The following is a 21,968-nucleotide window of genomic DNA, read 5'->3' as shown; positions in this document are numbered from 1 at the left end:
TCTCTCCCCCCACCAGCCGCTCTGGAGGGAGGGCCAGCGAGGCCAAGGAGGTGGAAGGGGCTCCCCAAGTGGAAGCTGGCAAGCGCCTGGAGGAGCTGCGCCGCCGTCGTGGGGAAACTGAGAGCGAAGAGTTTGAGAAGCTCAAACAGAAGCAGCAAGAGGCAGCCCTGGAGCTGGAGGAGCTGAAGAAAAAGAGGGAGGAGCGAAGGAAGGTCCTGGAGGAGGAAGAGCAGAGGAGGAAGCAGGAGGAAGCAGAGCGGAAAGTCAGAGAGGAGGTAAGGAGAGCGCAGCCCGCCCAGCCATCGGCACCCCGACTCACTCAAGCCCCTGAATGCCTATCTCTGGTGACCCTTCTGGCCCAGAGGACAATTTCTTCCCTGGTGAAATGAAATGCTGCTACTCTTTTGAGCATGGACTCTACGAATACATTTTAAGGATAGTAAACTTAACTGTGTGCTAAGCATGGTCCCAAAACCTTTATACATATTAATTTATCCAGTTCTCATCAGAACAGGTAGTCTTGTCCCCATTTTACAGATGGGTAAAGTGAGGCACAGAGCCATGTTTTCCTGTTTGTTCGTTTTGTAATTTTCCCAAGGCCCCACTTGTCTTACTCCATTACCCTATGTGCCCTCCATAAAGAACTACAGAGAGCGGAGAAGGATGAAAAGGGTCTGCAGGTTAGTTACAGGAATCAAGAGTCACATGATGGTTGTTTTTTTGGACATTTAAAGAATTTTTATAGAGAAGTTTTTAAAAATAGGTTTTGGGCTTTTTTAGTGAAAGAGTCTAGATGTTCACAGTCAGGGGACAGTATGTGCTCTGTTCATCGCTGTATACCCAGGACACAAACACAGTGCCAGGCATGTAGCAGGAACCCAGTAATTATGAGCCCGTGAATTTGTTCCATATTTTAAGACAGAATTGAAAACGACAAATAAAGTTACCAAAAGGCTATTTTGAAAACTGAAAAAGTGCTTAACCACCTACAACTTACATTGCTATTTTTTTACAAGGTGCCCATTTTTCTTTCAACCTGAGGTACATTATTATTCTCATTTTATGAGCAAAGAAATGGAAATCCAATAGTTTTGTTATCAGTGGGGTGCTCTCTGTGTCCCCACTGGTTGCCAAAGGAAGTGGGCTGCTTGGGGTGCAGCTGGAATAAGAATTTCCGGAGGCCCCATGGGAGGATGAGGTATCGTGGAAAGTTTTATTTCTGTGGAATTAAACGCCTGAGTTTCCAAGGTCCCATCTTCCTCCATCCGCCAAGGAAAGAGTCCCATTTCATCCTCAGCAGAGCGAGGATTGAGGCCAGTGTCCAGAGTTTCCGTTCCGTTTGCCCAGTCCAGGCCAGCATCAGGCTAGCTCAGCTTGTGTTCCCAGCTGCAGTCCATGGCATGTGCGGTTCGCATGTTTGTGGGCCATGCATGTGGCTTCTAGGGCCACATAAATATGGAGGGAACATGGGCGAGTGCAAGAAGCAGGAGCAAAGCAAGAGAAACAAGAAAGAGAGAATCCTTTTGTCTCGGGGTTTTAACCTAAAATTTCGCACTTAAAGTGTCTGCAGCCCTCCAGCCATCTTTGTTTCCAGGTTAGACTGCCAGGCAAGCACCTTCCCCACGTCACCCCGACTTTACTGCACATGCATCCTCCTTCTCCTTTGTCCCCCAGTGATTTGCAGGGAACAGACCGGTGGTTCACTGTGGAGCATGAATGTGCAGCTTCCTGGTGAAGCTGCCCAGATGACCATGCTTATAATGCCTGGCCTCCCCTTTGCTCCTTTCCTAGTATTAATATTAATGATTAGCTAATTACAGTGAAAATGGTTTGAGTGGCTTGTGTGAAGTTACTTGACTAAGACGTGGTCGGACCCAGCTTCTGCACATTAGCCTGGAACTCTTCTCACTGATCTTTGGGAACACTGATCTCCCATCACCCAAAAGATGCAGAAAGACTTCGTTTCTTTCTGACTTGGGTCCTATGTAAACATTCCCCAAACTGTGTGGAAAGTTTGGATAAATGGTTCCAAAATCTCTCCCAAGTCCAGCTGTCCATGCGCCAGTGATCTCTGGTTGGGAAGTAATGGGGATGGAAGAGCGTTAGAACCAGAGCGTTAGAACCAGACATACCTGGGCTCGTATCCTGACAGCCGCTTGCAAGCTGGGACCTTGGGAGAGTTACTGGACGACTCTGAGCCTTCTCTCCCTTATCTGTGAAACACCTACTTTCAGGATCGTTGTGATGACTAAATAGGTCAGGGGTCCTCAGACTTTTTAAACAGGGGGCCAGTTCACTGTCCCTCAGACCGTTGGAGGGCTGGACTATAGTTTTAAAAAAAACTATGAACAAATTCCTATGCACACTGCACATATCTTATTTTGAAGTAAAAAAACAAAACGGGAACAAATACAATATTTGTATTTGCATGTGGCCCGCGGGCCGTAGTTTGAGGACCCCTGAAATAGGTCATTGTATTCACAGTGCCTGGCACATCATAGGCCCCGAGGAAGTGGCAGTTATAGTCATTGTTATCATTGTTATTATTCGTTAGAGGAGATTACCAGTGAAGGCACAATGAATTCTTAGGATTGGATTGAGTTGGAGATTATTTTTTTCTCACCTCTTGCCAATAAAATGTAGACTGCATGGCTTAAAGGCAACAGAAATTATTTCTCACAGTTCTGGAGGCTGAGAAGTCCAAGAACAAGGCCTGCAGATTCTGTGCCTGGTCAGGGGAAGCTTCTGGTCATAGACGGCCATTATCTCGCTGTGTCCTTGCGTGGTGGAAGGAGCCAGGGAGCTCTCTGGGGTCTTTTTTTAAGACATTAATCCCACTCATGAAAGCTTCACCAGCAAGACCTAGTCACCTGTTAATGTTGTCACACTGGGGGTTAGGATTTCAACCTATGAATTTTGGGGAGACACGAACATATAGTCTATAACACTCAGGATCCTTCTGCAACATCCTCTGACAGGTGGACATAAATTCTCTTCTTGAGAACATCCAGTGAAACAGATCTCACAATTTGAAAATTACAAAAGACAACCTAAATCTCTCAAAGTCGTTCACAGAGGATGTGTGACTTAATCAGAGATCTGGAGTTTTGGCCTGAGAGAGAAGCAGGGGACACTATTTTAGGCCAGGAATGAAGGCACAGAGGGGTATTGAGACAGGTTGTGAATATCTGTGATTTCACCACTGTGGTGCAATACCTACCTCATTTCAGGTTTGTCAAACCATCTAAAATAATCTACTCTGTTGAGGTGGGCACAACCATAAAATCATCTCTCGTACAGTTTGACAAATGTGGTACCACAGATTTATATAACTTTGCACATAAGTTGTCTCACTTGTCTTCACACTCTCCTAGGAACTAGGAAGGTGAGATATTTATATGAATTTCACATAATTCAGAAGTGAAAGGTCAATGTTAAATGACGTGACAGGATGATGATAATGGTGATCACCATACTGAGCACTAGCCTAAGCATTTTACATGGGCTCATTAAAGCCCTGTTCAGTGGGTTCTATTATTATCCCCATTTTACAGATGAAGAGACTGAGGCACAGAGCAGATAAGTAAATGTGGTCAAGGTCGCAGCTGGGGAGTGGCAGCACCAGCTTTAACCTCTAGTGACCACCCTTGAGGACCCAGTGCATTCACTCTAGAACCTGGGTCTTTTTTCTCTGGGACTTGTGCCCTTTCTTCTACAGCACCCATTCCCCTGGGCTTGAACCTGATGTTGATGTCCTTGTTACTTGCTCTTTCCCTCTTAAGGAAGAGAAGAGGAGGCTAAAGGAGGAGATTGAAAGGCGAAGGGCAGAAGCTGCTGAGAAACGGCAGAAGATGCCCGAAGATGGCTTAGCAGAGGACAAGAAACCTTTCAAATGTTTCACTCCCAAAGGTTCATCTCTCAAGGTATTTTTCCCCCAGAAAATCCCCCTTATAATACCGCTACTATAGTATCTTAGAAACTTGATTTTAGCCTCTAAGTTATTGATTATCCCAAGCCTTTGCTCCATGCATCTTTTTGCTCCTTCATTCAGCCATTTCACAGTTTTTCTTTGTTTTCAACATATGCAAAAGAGAGAAATAAAGTGGGGAAATGTGTATCTGTTGTTATTAGATGCTTTGGTACACATTAAAAAGGCCATCAGCGATTATCTCTGGATCTCACTGACCCATGCTCCCCAGCTGCCTCGTTGCTTTGAGCAGTTGGAAAGGGAAACATTTATAAAATGGCAAATACATTGTAAAGGTTATGCTGTTTTTCACACTCGCCAATCATTTTTTCTTTATCATTATTAAAGCAGGGCAGCTAGAAACGGTACCGTTCAAATTTGAAAGCTATTATAGGGGAGGAGATGAAATGCGACTTGGAAGGGTCCTTTGCCAGGATGAGTTTGGTCCTACTACTGCCTTCAGGGAGCATAGCTCCTAATCGACGTCAGACAGAAGTGCTGACAGACGAGAACGAGCGGGAAAAACTGACTTAAGGGAATAATGGGTTGAGATGGGAAAAGAGCACAGACTCAAGAAAGTACTGTGATCTACATTCAATCTGCCATTGCTTTTAAATACATTTTCTGTTCATGAGAGTTAACATGCATTGAGCTCCCGGCACAGTTAATATACTCAGTAAGTATGTGGATATATGAATGAATGGATATATGAATGAATGACTCTTCAGAGATAGGAACTCTTAACCTTTTTATTTCACCTTCATTTTCCATCAACCTTGTTAGGTCACAAAGCATTGACAATGCGCAAAGCCAGTACAGAATCACAGCCAGGCTCCAGCCGGTCAGAGTGTGTGTGTGTGTGTGTGTGTGTGTGTGTGTGTGTGTGTGTGTGTGTGTGTCTGTCTGTCTGTCTATAAATGTGTGTGAGGTTTTATCACTTGGCACACGAAAATGACCAAAAAAACAGTTACATTTTACAGTTATTACCTGTTTCACATGAAAATCAGCATATTTTATCCCTAAATAACCTCACTTACGCTTCATGTACTTTTGGGCCCCTTCATAGTTCTGATACATCTCAAAGAAACTACTTATGGGCAAGGTCTTTTTGAGGGGGAATCCAAACTAAGCCACGGGGAATGTTATTATTTAATACAGACTACCACAGAAGTGAGATCTCAGAGCTGACAGAGTGAGGAGCGGCCGGCTTTGTAGAGTAAGTGAGCTTCATTGATGGACGCCAAAATTTGAATTTCACAGAATTTTTTTTTGTGTCACAAAATATTGCCCTTCTTTTGATTTTTGTCAACCATTTGACAATATGAAACATTCTTAGTTTGAGGGCTATGTGAAAAGCAAGGCCTGCAAGTCAAAACCGCGCTCGATTCAGGCTACCTCCGTGCAGCCACTGGTGTCCTTTCTGTTCCTGGTCCAGGCCCTTTGGTTCCTGACTTATCAATATTGAAAGAAAACCACATTTTTTTAAAAAAATAGATTTTTATTGATTTCAGAGGGAAGGAAGAGGGAGAGAGATACAGAACATCAATGATGAGAGAGAATCATTGATCGGCTCCCTCCTGCACACCCCCTACTGGGGATCGAGCCCGCAACCCGGGCATGTGCCCTTGACCGGAATCGAACCTGGGACCCTTCAGTTCACAGGCCAACGCTCTATCCCCTGAGGCATGACAGCTAGGGCCACACTTTCTCTTTCTGTCTCCCTCTAAATCCCACCCAAGCTGAACAATCCTGGGACAGTCTTGGTAACACAAGGAAAATGGTAGTGGCCTAGACTTCTCATTTCTACTCTCTTTGTTCAGGAGAAACTACAATCCATCCTCCTCCTTCAAATATCTCCTCTCAACCAGGTTTTTCAACTTACTTCTCTAGTCTTTCCATCAACCAGACTCCTGGGCCCCCAGGGGGCCATTTAGCTACTTCCTCTAGGAGAGAGGCATGTGTGAGCAGTCAAAGTAGATGCATTTGCAAAAGCAAAACACTTTAAACTTCTATACAACAGAGACATGCTTTCAGAAACGGACAGTTTCTTGCCTTGCACCATAGTGTGTGCTTTGAAGAGCTTATGTGGCTCTGGTTTTGTTATGGGTGGGTGTCCTCTAATTTCCTAGCCTGTTGCTGGTAGAAGTGGCCTTCTTGGGATGCCACAGGAATAAGAATTTCCTGAGGCCCCCACGGGAGGATGAGGTATTATGGAACGCTTTAATGATGAGGTACCATTAAGGGAGTTCACCTTCAGGATCCCATCTCCCTAAGTCCCACCGTGAAAAAGTCCCATTTTGTCTTCAGCAGAGCTAGGATTAACGCCACTGCCCAGAGCCTCTGCTCCATGTTGAAGCCCTGTCCAGTCCAGCATCTGGCTAGCTTAGCTTGTGTTCCAGCTGCAGTCTATTGCAGGTGGGGTCCGCATGGCCATGAGCCATGCGACTGCTTCAGGCCACATGGCAGGCTAGCCCACATCATGGAAAAAGCAAGTGTCAGGAAGCAAGAGAGAAGCAAGTGGAACAAGAGAGAGAGCATTTCTGTTTGGGGATTTTAAGCACGGCCTTATCCAATTAATTCTTCATGATTTCGTATGCTTACAGTGGCTCCACCCCCTCTAGCCAATTATCTTTGTTTCCAGGTTAGACTGACAGGCAAACATCTTCCCTATGTCACCCCCGACTTCACTGCGTATGCATCCATCTTCCCCTTTGTTCGATCCCTTTCCGCAGTGAACTGCAGGGAATGGACCAATGGTTCCCTGGGGAGTGTAAAGTTGCAGCTTCCTGGTGAAGCTGCCCAGATGACCATGCTTATAATGTCTGGCCTTCCCTTTGCTCCTTTCCCATTTTAATATTGATAACTGGCTAATTACAACAGTAACAGTTTCATATACTACAATTGAATTTTTGCAATTGTTGACACTCTTGGCCCTGCAACTTTTATAACTGGTCACAAGTTAACATTCTAGAAGGCCAGTGGGAGGAAAAACATTTCATATTATATTTGATCTCAAAATAGTATCAACTAATGTATTTTGTTAAGTCTCATGACTTCTATTCATTGTCTGGAAAACCCTGAACCTGGTCGCTCGTAGTTCAATGATGTTAGCAGTGATGGTTTGATTTTTTTTTTACATAATACATGCAAAGAATAAATTTTAAGTAAAATAAATTTAAAATTTTGTTTTTATTGTTATTGTTTTCATATGGTGGTGGTGGAGGGAGTATGGAGTAAGGAGAAAATAATAGTATGCTTTTTCTCCGAGTTTTATCCAGACAACACTGCTACCATTGGCCTTAGAAGAAGCAATGTTCCTCGTTAAAATTATACAGAACGTTTAATTTACATATTGTTATATTACCTAGAGTCATCAAGCTCAGGAATTTCCCAACAAGAGTGCATCAGGAAATAGATGGTGAGGCCGGACAAAATGTGATAATGAAGTCAAGCTGTATTAAATATTGTAGATAGGAAAGGAGAAGGTGGAATCTGAGAACCTCTGTAGTTTGAGTATTTGTGATGGCCAAGGTTAACAAAATGATCCCTGACTCAGAATGATGCTGGAAGTGCTACCAAGAATAAGTCTCACCTCTGGTACCACCCTCCACTGTGCTTCTGTCTGCTAGAAATGTCCTCTGCCCTTTAACTCATGCACTCTCACCCTCACTTTCATAAACTCATTTATAAAGCTATGTAAACAATAAACTACAAATCTCAGCTCAGGTATCAAAATATCTCAAAAACCTTCTCCAACCCCTCACACACACACCACCACCACCACCACCACCCCCAGGTAGTCACTTCTCCCATAGCTACAGCATTGTCATATCCTTAATATGGTACCAGCATTGAATTTTAAATATTTTATTTCTAGGTTCTACTAGTCTCTCTTACTAAAATGTGTTCTCTTTAAAGAATCTAATACATCATTGGGTGTTGAACTTCATGTAGTAGGTTTTCAACATAATTTATTGGTTGGTTGTTTGACTGCAAGGCTGACAAGGTTAAAGGTAGGATGGATGGATGGATGGATGGATGGATGGATGGATGGATGGATGGATGGATAATATTAAAAGTTCCAGTGCATTGTGTGTATTCCAGCTTATTCAGCTGGGAACTTTTTCTCTAGAAGTTTATATTAGTTTAAAGTTCTAAGTTTATATTAAAATTTTTTAAAAAATTAGATTTAAGATTCTCTACATCCCATAATCTCAGGGACACCTATAGCACTTTCCTGGTCACAACTGTTTGCTAATACTGACAGGTGATTTGTGGCAGAGATTATTTCCAGCCTGGAGTTGGGTATCATAAGGAGTCAACAATATTTGCTGACTATAAAGAACATCTGGATTTAGGTAGTGCTGTTTCAGTAAAATATAATGTTTGATTTAGTAGCTTTAGTTTTAGCAAAAAGAAGTTCCTAGCTTTAAAAAAAAAAAAAGAATATATTAAAGACTAATGAACTGCCCATCTAGTGTATATCCATCACAATTTCTCTGGGTTTATTTTCTTGTTTCCCATTTGGGCTAATGGGGGCTTTGTGGAAGGCCTCAGCCATCACTGATGAGCTATGCCCCAGTCTCACTCCACCCCCACCCCCTCTTCTACTTTCAGGGCAAATTAAGTTCAGCAATAGGCTTGACAGCTATCAAATCAGGAAACCAGGCTAGGCCCTGAGTGAATAGTTCCCAGTCGCTGGTTGTCTTTCTTATTAATAGGGTCAAATAAGAAAGATAACCAAATATATGGTCAGAACATTGTGGAAGTTTTTCTTAATCAAAGAGCATGGTATATCTATACTCATAAAAACATGTCCTAAAGGGTAACAGCATGTATTGTTTTTTAAATTGTTGCTAAGAAAGTAGATCTTAAAAGTTCTCATCACAAAAAGAAAAAAAAACAATGTTGTCAGGTGATGGATATTAACTAGACTTATTGTGGTGATCATTTTGCAATATATTCAAATATTAAATCATTATGTTGTACACCTGAAACCTCTAGTAATATAATGTTACATGTCAATTATACCTTAATAAAGAAATAAGTAGAACAAATTTTAAAGTATGCCAGGAGGCAAAAAAGAAATTATTGCTATGGTCTTGAAATGCAATTACTTGACCACTGATTTAAATGATCTCAGAGGCATTTTTACTCCATTTCTGTCTGGCCTTCAGTTTGCCTCCAGAACTTCATATTTCTCTCCACACTTTCTCGATCCTCTGCCAATCTTCCCTTCACCTCTCAGCTCTCATGACCAAACACCTTATATGCATTTTCCTCGCTGGCACAGCACCCTAATTAAAACTCTTTGACACTCCTTGGTGCTCTCCTTCACCAGGGTCAGGGACACTGTTTATGAGCTGAAAATATTAACTGTTGTTGTTTTTTAATTCCTAGATAGAAGAGCGAGCAGAATTTTTGAATAAGTCTGTGCAGAAAAGGTAAATATGGTTGATTGTTCACTGGAGAATCACCAGCCATCATATGTATGGAAAGATTTTCTCTCTTATCTTTATGTGTGTGTTTATTTACTTACCAGTGGTGTCAAATCAACTCATCAAGCGGCTGTTGTTTCCAAGATTGACAGCAGGCTGGAGCAATACACCAGTGCCATTGAGGTGAGTGATGTCTGCAGGGTTATGCTCAAACAGAAATCAGCTCTGATTGTGTCAATGATCATAGAAATGTGTAGGACAATAAGCAAGTCTAATAACCACATTAGTGTTAGAACATTAATAATGCTTTATTATACTTGAAACTAGTTAGAGAGAAGAACAGTAATAAAGGTAAATTATAGAAGGGTTTTAAATAAATTATTGTTTACTACCTTCAGCCTGAGTATTCTTTAATGGAGGTGTTATTCTTTTAATGAATAGGCTTATTGATATTCAACTATGTTATTTATATGTTGGTATGTGTATCTTCTAATTTTAATTCCTTATAAAATATGTTCCTATATGTAGTTAAACAGGTCCCATGTAACCTTGGTTAATCCTTATTTCTCTATAAAAACTTTTATGTTCAAACAGTAATAGTGATAGTATGAGTTAATATAAAGATGATTGCCAGCTAGAGTTTAATCACCATGAATTTCAAATTGATTATTTTATGCTTATAGGATCATAGTTATATGCTTCTGTCTATTCCAACTTTTTCCCACAAAGTTGACCCAGGGGTTCTACCACATTTAGAAATAATGTATATTGCCAAGTACCAAAGCTCTAAGAAGGTAGGATACCATTCATCAATGTGTGATCCTAGTTTTTTCTCCTTTGTGTAGACTTTAGGCACTGATTTTAGCCAGCTTCTATGTCAGAACATCTGCTATGAAGGAATTGGATAAGCTTGATTTGATTTCCTCCTCTCCTTTATACTGCAGAGTGGACATAAGTATAAAATAATTCACAACCAAATAAATTATGAGGGAATAAAAATGAGATCTGAATGATTTATCAAATGAATAACCAAGTCCTAATACTCAAGAGGTGATTTCCACAAGATTAAATGTCCACTGAAATATCAGACAAATTGCAGACAGTTATTTTCTGTGGTTACATGTATTATAGCTCTAAGAGGGTTGATGAAGCCAAGACTGTGGCTTCGGCCTTTACATGGTCCAGTGATGGTCCCACTCACCATGGCTGACCACCTCGACCACACAGGCCACCGGTTACAAAGCAGGACCAGGCAGGAAATTGCATGATTCTGGGCATGCTAATCGCTACTGCAGAAAAGTATCTCAAATGCACACTTTTCTTCCTTACATCCATTCTTTCCTCCTCCCAAGATATTCTCCATAAAGTGGCCTCTCACTCTTTCAATCCTTTATCGAGTCCCTGTCTCCAGTCCTTTGCATATGCTGTTCTCTCTGCATGGAATGGTGTGTGTGCCTCCTTTTACCTAGCCACTTCCACATCTTCCATCAATCTGGGTTTAAATGTCACTTCCTCAGAGCAGCCTTCTTTGCTCCCTATTATATTATCATTATTCCCCTACTGTGTGCTCTCTTGGCATGCTTTGTGACACTACATTTATCTTTCATAACACACCGAAATGTGAAATAAATACTTATGTCATCAATTACTATCTTCCTGTCCTATTAAAATGTAAGTCCACTGCAGCTTACGGAGCAGACTGTCTTGTTTTGGGTACCCCTATAACACCAGCGCCTCGGCACTGAGGTACCTGTTGAAGAAATGAAGTAGAATATCACTTACACAATAAATAGCATCCCAATAAAAAAGCGTATTTCATTTTTGAAAGACCCTCTGATCTAGATCTCAGGATTTTTTGGTACAAATGTGATTAGAATGCAGTTTTACAACAGAAATGACTGTCCTGTTTTGGTGAAGGCATTTAGACAATGACTCTTTTAAATGATACTGTCGAGGAAGAGAGTACTTGGCAAGAACAAACTTAGCACCAATCCTAAAGATAATTCTCGCACTTCAGGGGACGAAAGCTGCGAAACCCACGAAGCCAGCAGCCTCAGATCTTCCTGTGCCTGCTGAGGGTGTCCGCAGTATCAAGAGCATGTGGGAGAAAGGGAATGTGTTTTCATCCCCCACCGCGGCGGGCGCGCCCAACAAGGTGAGCTCCGGAGTTCCGTCTTTTAATTTGGGAGGGTGGGTTTCTTTTCCTTTTCTTTTTTCTTTTTAGCAAACCACGTTAGCTCATTATAAAGCAGCGGAGAAGGTGTAATTCTTACTTTCTTTTGCAACAACCATAAAAGCAAGTGCACAGATGCTAGACAGTGTGTACTCCTAGCTCTGGCCACTCTCCTAAATTGAGTTCTTGAAATTAATCATCAACCTTGGGGTTGGGTTGGGGTGAGGTGCGGGGGCAAGCAAACCAGATAACATTCTTTAAATATCAACTTTAAGGTTCATTTTACTCAAAATATTGATTAGCCGAAACCGGTTTGGCTCAGTGGATAGAGCATCGGCCTGCGGACTGAAAGGTCCCAGGTTCGATTCCGGTCAAGGGCATGTACCTGGGTTGCAGGCACATCCCCAGTAGGAGATGTGCAGGAGGCAGCTGGTCGATGTTTCTCTCTCATCGATGTTTCTAACTCTCTATCTCTCTCCCTTCCTCTCTGTAAAAAATCAATAAAATATATTTTTTAAAAAAAATATTGATTATAACGAGCCATCATTCATTGTTCGGGATGGTGACATGAAATAACAAGCAATAGTATTATTTGAGGTTTCTTTGAAGATTTCTTTCCAGGTAAAGTTTGTCTTTGTCTTTAATATTGGATGGTTGACTCCTTGCAGGAAACTGCTGGCTTGAAGGTGGGGGTTTCCAGCCGCATCAATGAATGGCTAACTAAAACCCCAGACGGGAACAGATCACCTGCTCCCAAACCTTCGGTAAGTAGCTCCGGGTTTTCTGGATTTCCTTGATCTCTCAGCTCCCAGCAGCAGGAGAAACCAGGCTGTTGGTCTGTTTGCCTGAGAAAGGCAGTGCTCCTGTTCTCTGCTGCCCATGCTGAGTAACAAACAAGGAGGGGGTTCAGATTTAGAGAGAACAGCCCCAAGCAGCTGCCCCACAATCGCCCACAGGCCGTAATTAACCAGAATGCTGAGGCCGCTCAAATTTACACTCTTTACTGGTCTGTGTGTTTAGCTCCTATTCTATAAATTACAGCTGGGAATTTGAAAATGAAAATGTCAAATTATCTTGGCCACTTCTCTGTGGAAAGCACCTCTAAACTTATTCCCCAAAGGAAGTGTATGTTGGCTATTTTGAACCCATGGGTTTCTAATTTGCCTAATTTATGTAACTTAATACAAGAAAATACCATTTTTAGGTAGTTGTTGAAGTAATTGCCATAATTTTTTTTTTTTGTCAACACCTCCAAAGAAAAGCCATTTTGAAAAACACAGTAAAACTGGAAACTATAAGAGCTTGTTATTTGTGGAAATCTAAATTTTACTTATTTATTAAGTGTGACTATTTTACTATAAAAATATTCTTTTAACCTTTTCATTGAATGTATACGATAATTGCCTTGCATTTATCATTATGATAAAGAGCCTTATTAAGCTCCTACTGTACATTGGTGAGCTTTCTCTATTAAGTTGGCTTTTATATATGCCTCGGGGCCCAAAGGAGCAGAGACTCAACTGTCCTAACTATCCCATCGCAGCTGTAGAGTAACGCTTTCCAAATCCTAGACCTCTGTGCCACTGAGCACACTCACATACGACACAGCCATTTCATTGTATCCAGTGGCTCCATATTTAAGCTCCAAAGTCACTAGAGGTTATCAATTCCAATTAAAGAAGAAAAAAATGGAAATATTGTCTACACTTCTTGAGTGCAACCCCGTATAGTCACCTAATTAATAGTCAGGATTTTTTGCATAAGGGCTCACATGAGGTATAAAACTAATGTAAACCCAATTTACAATGAGAAAGTCTTTATATATTGAAAAATATATATTTTCCCCTCTCCCGGTAAATAGAGGGGAGGGAAGCTATAGAAGGAGAGAGTCGAGGAGGGAGGGGTCACACCTGCAAGGTGTTTGCTCTTTATTGCCCCCAACCCAAGGTGACATATAGAGTAGGAGTTATTTTTTATGGAAACTTATGTAAATTTTGTGGCCCCAGACCAGTGATTATTAACCTTTTTGAATTATGGAGCCTTTTGAAAACCTATGAATCAGAGGGCCTTCTCCCCTAATACATGTATATCACTTGAGTTCCGGAAGTTCATGGACCCACTGAAGAACTCTCAAAATAGCAACGAGAAAGAGAGGAAGGTGTGTCTTCCTCGTTGATGAATTTGGCACATTGCTAGAGAACCTGGTCACTTTTTTGTGTTTATTTTATTTGTGACATATTTCATTTCTGTACCGGATTTTACCAAGCCTATCACCATCTATGTCATCCTAATGGGAGAGTTAAAAAAAAATTCAATTCAGTTATAATGTCAAGGCTTCCACAAAAAGCCCCATTCCCTGGTAACTGATAGTCTTACAGAAGACTGGAGAACAAAAACAAGCAACACTTAGAGAAAGGGGAGTTACATTTTAATTATGCGCAGGCCCAGAGAAAAATGTGTCTTTCAAATTCTGGGGCCCCCAACATGGAGGAAACTCTCTCTATTTATATTTTTTCCAGTCCTTTGTCTCCCAAATTTGGAAGGAGACTTCCGGGCCTTCTGAGAAAGAAGGCCTGTGTGCTAGGAAGGGGCCATGAGACCGTATCTCAAGGCCTGGCCTAGAGCCAGCACTGACAACTCTGTCTGGGGCATAGTTGACGGCCTCTCTGGAATGGGAGTCATCTTATTTTCCCTATTATTTATTCAGGCAAGTGTTTACAGAAGCCAAAATAGCAGGGTTAAAATTTCAAACAGCAGTTTTTATATAAGATGGTTGCTTCAATAGCATCATAAAAACGACAGGACAAAAAGTTGTGACAGGGAAATTACAAAAGCATTGCCTGCCTTACCTACTAGTTAGTGAGTCGCTAGACCCTCTCCGAGAGGACAGAAGGCAAAGGAAAGAAGAGTGGCGACTCACACAGCTTGTAGTGATCTCTTCCTATGACCCCCTGGATTTTGCAGACGAGGGCAACCTCCTGAGTGAAAGCCAGATTGGAAGAGAGCAGTAGGTAGTTGCTGTTGTACATGAAAAGCCAGTGTGAGTAGACTTAACCAGCAACGTTCAGCTTGGTGCCCAGTTCATGGGTGACAGAGCCAGCTCTTGTCAAGATCTGAATAGCAGCATGGCAGTCTCTCTGGGAAAGATGTGACCTGGACCCAGGAAGGCAGGACGGTAACTCGCAGACACTATGGATCCAGCAGAACAAGATGACATTTCTGAGCTGCAGAAAGGCCTAGAAGGGTCCTACAGATGCATAAAACTTGGCTGGCCAAAGGTTAAGTCCAGCAATGCAACTTAAAAAGCCAGGTCAAATTAATTAATTAATTAATTTAATTTAATTTAATTAAAAGGCAGGTCCAAAAATAAATAAATAAATAAATAAATAAATAAATAAATAAATAAATAGGCAGGTCAAGCGAAGATCTTGCCTGGGTCTTATCAGGGGCCTCACAGGAGTGGCCCGAAGCTAAGATTTGTGTAGTTTGACCCACACCATTGTGCTTTATTTTCCTTTTAAAAATTGTAATTTGAACACATTTTTGAAGTGTGGAAGCATGTACGCCAGAATTTGTTGATTCCCTCTTTTCCTTATTTGTTTACAACAAGCCTTTTCAGGCCTTTGAGTTTCCAGCCTGGCCCTTCATGGCAGGCCTCTGAGTTTGACACCTTTGGGTCCCCAGCCATACTGACTCTGAGCTCTGAGCCCAGGATGTTAGAGTTACCTTAAGACAATGGCAACAGTAGGCCCCCGAAGGTGCCATCCAAGTCTGGACCCGAGGGGATTTATTCCCTGTCCCTTGCTTAGATTCCTTGGTGTATGTGGCTGGAGAGGAAAGCCTGGGCTTGTGTTTGCAGATGTGTGGCATGCGGCCATTGAAGAAAAACAGGGAGATTCTTTCACCGAAATGGTCCTCACCCAGTGAAACCTCAAGAGGAAGGAAATTAGTGTTTCCTTTGAGATGAGTGTTTAGTTCCAAAACTCATTGGACAGAACAACCATCCTTTACCAAGTTGTATAATTTCCAAACACGCTAGGAAGTAAACGTGCTCAAAATAGTTTGTCAAACCAATATTATTTGGAGGGGGTCCCTGAAAATTAACTTATTTAAGAACAAACATTGATCCGCATCTGATCCCTTCCTGAGACATCGCTTTGCTATTTGTGAGCAGAATTTACGGGATTTCGGTGTAATTTTGTAACCAGAATTCAATTCTGAGTATGCCTGTTCTAGCTGGTTTGTCTGTTCTTTGTTGTCTAAACTACATGTTACATGCAGCTAAATTAAAATGCTAATTTGTCTTTCTTTTTGTTTAAAAAACAACCACCATGTCTTTCTCAGCTGAATTCTCTTCTTCATTCTTTGATCTCTGGGTGGCTGGAAACCTGCCTCTCCTGCCTTCATTTCTCCCTCTTCTCCCGGACTGGGTCTTTGTCTAAAATGTAGTCTGGTCAGGTAATTGCGTTTCTATTTTCCCCTTTGATTTAAAATGCCAACTCACCACTTGGATGTTCATATTTTCTTAAAATAGGCTCTTTAATTGATCTAAAAAGATTCATAGGGAAGATTGAAGGGAAATACAGTCCGTTTTCTTCTGTAGAACATTCATGTGAAAGAAAAATATTTGTCTTCTATGAATCAAATAAATAAAGTAATAATAGCCACTTTCCAGAGCTTCCATCAGCATGTGCCTAATTATAGTTTCCAAAACTTTAAAACAGTCTTCCAGACAATTTGGCAGCTTCTCCCTACTTTGGCAAAAGTAGTGGAACCCTTCAAAAACAGCCTGATTTGTTGCTTACTGGTTCCAAGTTAAATAGGTGTAGCTCTCTAATAGGCTATCAGGAATTCCTGCCACAGTGGAACTCCAGAAACTCAGTAGGATTAAGGCAAATCTGAAATGCCAAAAAAAAATAAATTAATTAAAATAAAAAATCTGCAATGCTTCACATGGTACCATTTAACCAGGGCACTTTCAGTGTTGAGCCCTCCCTACTGTCCGTCAAAGCATGCCCCTTTAGACTGGTGTCCATGGATAGATGCAATTGCTGTTCGCTTTGCCTTCCTAACGAGAAAAGGATGTGCCAAAATAAACGTGACTATTTCAGTTAAAACACATTTATATTCTACAAACTACCTTTTGCCAAGCACATGCTGGAAGAAAAGTAAATGGAAACAGAAATGTGACTCCTTGTCCAAACCAAATTAATTTTGAGGTAGCAAATAAAGAATCAAAGCTATGTAACTGTTCTCTCCCCGAGATTTCCACATGTTCTCACAGATGTTATTGTCAGTTTCTCTTACGGGTGCAATTTGTGGTCAGTGTTTACGCTGATGGGGCTAGGTTCTACCGATGCACTTCTGAGTTATCCACTCACTCTGCAGGAAACACAAAATGACTTCAGCCTGAGGGAAGTGCCATTAGAAGTTTGATGCAGATTTCCTACTGCATAGAGGTGTGGGGAGGAGGGGTGGGCGCCCCTAACCACCACGTTGTTCAAGAGTCAATTGTATTTAAAACCAGCCTATACTGTATTCACTTCTAAGAGCACAGAAAGTTAAAAATAGGCTATATTATTTTAAATATGCTTGTGTTCCAATTTGACTGTTCCATAAGCAATAAGTCCTTGATGAAGAACAGGCCCTAAAGGCTGGATAGTTCCAGCCCATTCTCATGTCATAACCTGGTCCAGGTCTATTATAAAAACAATGGTTCATGGTCCTTTCAATGCCATCCATTTCTGATCGCTAGGGTAAAGTGTATTAACAAGAAATCGATTCAAACCAACAAACACAGATGTGGTGACTTATTTAGACCTGGCAGAAAATCTATAGGGTCACATATTAATTTTATTCTGCTTTCTCTTCATTAGGATTTGAGGCCAGGAGACGTATCTGGCAAGCGGAACCTCTGGGAAAAGCAATCCGTGGATAAGGTCACAACCCCTGCCAAGGTAATGTCAGTCTAAATGTTTCTATAGTCCCCTTTTGGAGAAGAAAATGTCAGCTGCCCATTGTCCATTGTCATAGGTATAATGTCCATCATCATAGGTAACATTCCCCTGAACCAGGGTTCCGGGACGTGGAGTAAAGATATGATCTGGAATGGTAGGACCCAGAGACTGCCACTCACATACGACACAGCAGGAATGGTGGCTCTCCCTGGAATTGTGCAGCATGGTGGCACAAGGTGGGAGGAGGTCAGGGTGAGTCTTCACAGGCTCTGCCCCCTCCTTGATCTAGCCCACAAACTACAGTAATCCTATATAATAAAAGGGTAATATGCAAATTTTCCCTAACAGCAGAAAGACTGGGAATGACTGGTCACTATGACACACACTGACCACCAGGGGGCAGATGCTTAATGCAGGAGCTGCCCCCTGGTGGTCAGTGAGCTCCCACAGGGGGAGCTCTGCTCAGCCACAAGCCAGGCTGACGGCTGCCAGCACAGCGGTGGTGGCATCGCTAAGGATGTCCGACTGCAGCTTAGGCCTGCTCCCCGCTGGCAAGTGGACATCTCCCGAGGGCTCCTGGGCTGCCAGAGTGATGTCTTACTGCCAGCTTAGACCCAATCCCCCAGGGAGCAGGCCTAAGCCAGCAGGTGGACATCCCCTTAGGGGTCCCAGACTGCGAGAGGGTACAGGGTGGGCTGAGGGACCCCCCAAGTGCACAAATTTTTGTGCACCGGGCCTCTAGTAATTCTATAACCACCAGGCCCACAGCTGAGGTTATGAGGTAGCAGAGTAGGTAGCTCCTTTGTTCCAAAATGTCAGACTCACTACACGTCATGTAGTGATTCATGTGAAATGAAAACACACACAACACATGTGAACGTGCAGATTCATAATACCACACTCGGCCTTCGGTGTCCTCAGGTTCCGCATCCGCGGATTCAACCAACCACAGATTCAACCAACCCCGGATCAAAAATATTTGAAAAAAACTACATTGTTGCTAATGTGTACTATGCAGTTAGGCCTATGATGGTCGCTTCTGTTTTGAACATGTACAGACTTTTTTCTTATCATTATACCCTGAATAATACAGTATAACAACTATTTATATAGCATTTACATTGTGCTGGTTACCATAAGTAATCGAGAGATGATCGAAAGTATACGGCTTATACGCAAATAATATGTCATTTTCTATAAAACACTTGAGTGTCCACAGATTTTGGTGTCCACGGAGGCCTGGGACCAATCCCTCTAGGATACTGGGGGACAACTGTATATTTAATATTTGTGAGCACCTCAGCAAGGATTTTTAGCAGCTAGCTGGGGAAAAGAAACGATATACAAATGACAGATAAGTTTCAAGGGTAGGGATAGAGAAGTACAGGGGGGAGGAAATAAAGGACAGGAAAAAACTAAAGGTAAGCATAGTCCACTTCACCCTCCTGCCTTGTCGTGGCCAAGACTGTCATTCCATCATGTGTGCCTGTTCTGGATGCACACTATAGATTCCTGGCCCTTAGGGTGGTGTTAAAAATAAAACTGCCGCCCTAACTGGTTTGGCTCAGTGGATAGAGCGTCGGACTGCAGACTCAAGGGGTCCCAGGTTCGATTCCAGTCAAGGGCATGTACCTTGGTTGCGGGCATATCCCCAGTAGGGGGTGTGCAGGAGGCAGCTGACCAATGTTTCTCTCTCATCGATGTTTCTAACTCTCTGTCTCTCTCCCTTCCTCTCTGTAAAAAATCAATAAAATATATTAAAAAAAAAAAAAACCTGCCTCCGAATGCCCTGAGCAAGGCTAAAGATCAAGATAGAGAAAAGGTAATACAAAGAAGAAAGTGAGGAAGGAAGGGAAAAAGGGAAAAGGGAAGGGAAGGGAAAGGGAGGCAAGAGGGGAAGGGAGGGGAGGGGAGGGAGAAAAAAATCAACAGGAGAAAGACCAAGAGGAGCATATTTGAATAGAATGCCAACAATAATCCTCCCTTTCATGAATATTTATTCCTGCCATATTATAATTCCTTTTTTCTTTTTCTTCTGACATAAACATCTGGCTGAAACACTGTGGCCTGCCGATTTAAAGCTCTCTTCTCTTAACAGGTGTGAGACAGTTCAAGAAAGAAGCCAGAGTAGCCACTCAAGATGCTGGACCAGCTCAGCCGAAGAGGGCTATGTGCTCTGTTCTATATTTATGTTGATTTACTAAATTGGGTTAATTTCCTTTTGTTTTATTTTTCATTATCCCAGTAAACCCATGTATATTATCACTATATTTAATAATCACAGTCTAGAGAAGTTCATGGTAAAAGTACTGCCTTTGCACAGGAGCCTGTTTCTAAAGAAACCCATGCTGTGAAATAGAGACTTTCTACTGATCATCCTGACTCTGAACGGTGACACCAACCACGTCGGAAGTCGAGCAGGAGGAGGTTCAAGCTGAAAATTTGCCTGAGGAATGTGTGCAGTGTCCAGAAAAACAAACCATAGTGGGGTTTGGGGTTTTTTTTGTTTTTTGTTTTACATACAGAAGTCATGTTGTTTCTGCACTTTAGAATAAAGCATGGAAGAAATGATCTCAGTAGGCAATTGTAACACTTTCTGAAAGTAACGCATTTCAGATTTGAGATTCTGCAATGATGATTGTCTTTTTTAAAAAACGTACTGTTAAGGTATTACTTTTTTCATGCTGATGATTATCTAAATTGGATGATGATGTTAGAAGACAGTGGTACTGATTTCTTTAGGTTGGTTGCTTTGTGGATTTCTTTGGTAGTGATAGTGAACCACATTTTAGATGACCTGATCATGTATGTATGTGCATACACGTATACAAACACACTAATGGTAGAAAGCTTCTTTTATGTGCTAGACTATTATATTTAGCAGTATGTCCTTGTAACTAGCCAATATCACAGCTTTTCAAAAATTAAAAATCACATTATATTAATATTCATATTTGCCAATAGAGACATGGCAGAATAGGTATCAATATATCTTCAATGCCCAATAGATAAACTGTAAGAAAAAAAAGAGAGATTCGAAATGTCAAAATGAATTGACATTTTCTATAAAGCATAGTATTTAGCTTATACTGAAAAGCAATCTTGAAGTCCAATGTGAATTTTACTACCATCTGGATCAAACTCAAAGCTTGCTGAGAACTTTATTTTGTTAGCAATCAACTTCACAATCGGTTGGCTTCGAGGATATCTGAGGTCTCTTCTTTGTCTAAAATTTAAAGACGAGGATTTTAGTGACAAGATTGTCCAGATTAAAATTCCACGTGTGGGTATGCAAAGATCAGCTTTGGCTAATGTCTGGAAGCAGAGAAGAGAAGTAAGCAAATTCCAATATTTAAGAGTCATGATAGTCCTTCATCTTTATTATACGAAACCATTTTTTAAATTAAAAGTTTCTACTTTTATTAGTCATTGGTACTTGTCATAAGTTGATAATGTATTGAACTTTCAGAAAATATATGTAACTTTTAGTAGTTTTACTATTTTCCCCAAGAGTCTTTATCAAATCATCCTTTCTATACACGTAATCTAGACATCAGATCTTACTTTAGCTTATAAGTGTTCATCTATTCTTCACAATAGATGATAAAAGAGTACTCCTCTGTCTTGGCAATATGTTTTAGCATAGAGATATATAGGATAGTTCTATAAACTTATACCTCATTTGACTTAACCAAAAGTGTCCTACTCTCAATTTCTACCACAATGAGGGAGCCTCCCAAATGACTATTTTCTAACCTACAGTATTTCCCTGGAGGAGCCAGCCAGGGCAGGGCTGACATGAGCAGTGACGACTGCCTTGCAGAGTCTGTTTTTCTCAAAAATCAGTAAAGAGTAGCTGAATTCTCTAGCTTTTAGCACACCTGGGCCAAAGGAAGGAAAACCACCAAGATCACACACGTCATCCACCCGTGACAGAATAGATATGAGTCTATGATAAGATAACCTAGAACCCACATGTAGTGCCTCATTTAGCATTGACTCCCATCACTGGAGTGAAATGGATCGAAGTTTGAATTAAGGCCCATGGCGATATAACATTGCTTTGTTGTACTTTTGAACAAGAGCTTCTCCTGATCACTAGTATATATATTTGTTTCTAGAAAGTCTAAAGTTGAGAAGAGAATATATCGATCCTGACTTTTATTCCGATATTTGGATGGAATAAGTTTTAGGGTAGAATTTTGTTCAGTTTGGATTTAATCTTTTGAAAAAACTAAATTCCATTGTTTACTTGTCTGATTACGATTCTCTGTGTTATCTTTAAGAGGTAAAACTGCAAGGTGACTAGCATGTTCTGTGAATCTGCCATTCCTAAAAATTTTATAAACACTTGATGTTTTTCACTGATAACTGATCGCTGCAATAAGTATATATTGTGAAAATGCATCCACAATAAATGGAATTCCTCCAAA

At 41.3% G+C, this 21,968-nt stretch overlaps 1 protein-coding gene across 8 annotated transcripts in view; it reads left to right on the top strand.

Annotated features, from left to right (window-relative positions):
• The window catches only part of CALD1 (caldesmon 1), a 204,679-nt gene extending 182,711 nt beyond the window's left edge, over positions 1–21,968 (top strand). For all 8 annotated transcript variants that reach the window (XM_036328628.1, XM_036328636.1, XM_036328634.1 and 5 more), the window contains 8 exons: positions 17–275; positions 3,783–3,923; positions 9,368–9,411; positions 9,510–9,588; positions 11,423–11,560; positions 12,247–12,342; positions 17,455–17,535; positions 19,634–21,968. In XM_036328628.1, the coding sequence (XP_036184521.1) occupies positions 17–275; positions 3,783–3,923; positions 9,368–9,411; positions 9,510–9,588; positions 11,423–11,560; positions 12,247–12,342; positions 17,455–17,535; positions 19,634–19,639 (844 nt within the window). In that variant the 3' untranslated portion in view covers positions 19,640–21,968. The remainder of the gene's footprint in view (positions 1–16; positions 276–3,782; positions 3,924–9,367; positions 9,412–9,509; positions 9,589–11,422; positions 11,561–12,246; positions 12,343–17,454; positions 17,536–19,633) is intronic.

This window comes from Myotis myotis, unplaced genomic scaffold (assembly GCF_014108235.1).
Source record: "Myotis myotis isolate mMyoMyo1 unplaced genomic scaffold, mMyoMyo1.p scaffold_m19_p_11, whole genome shotgun sequence".
Taxonomy (NCBI): domain Eukaryota; kingdom Metazoa; phylum Chordata; class Mammalia; order Chiroptera; family Vespertilionidae; genus Myotis; species Myotis myotis.
The sequence above is the reverse complement of the archived record's forward strand: the minus strand, read 5'-3'. Positions and strand labels throughout refer to the sequence as shown.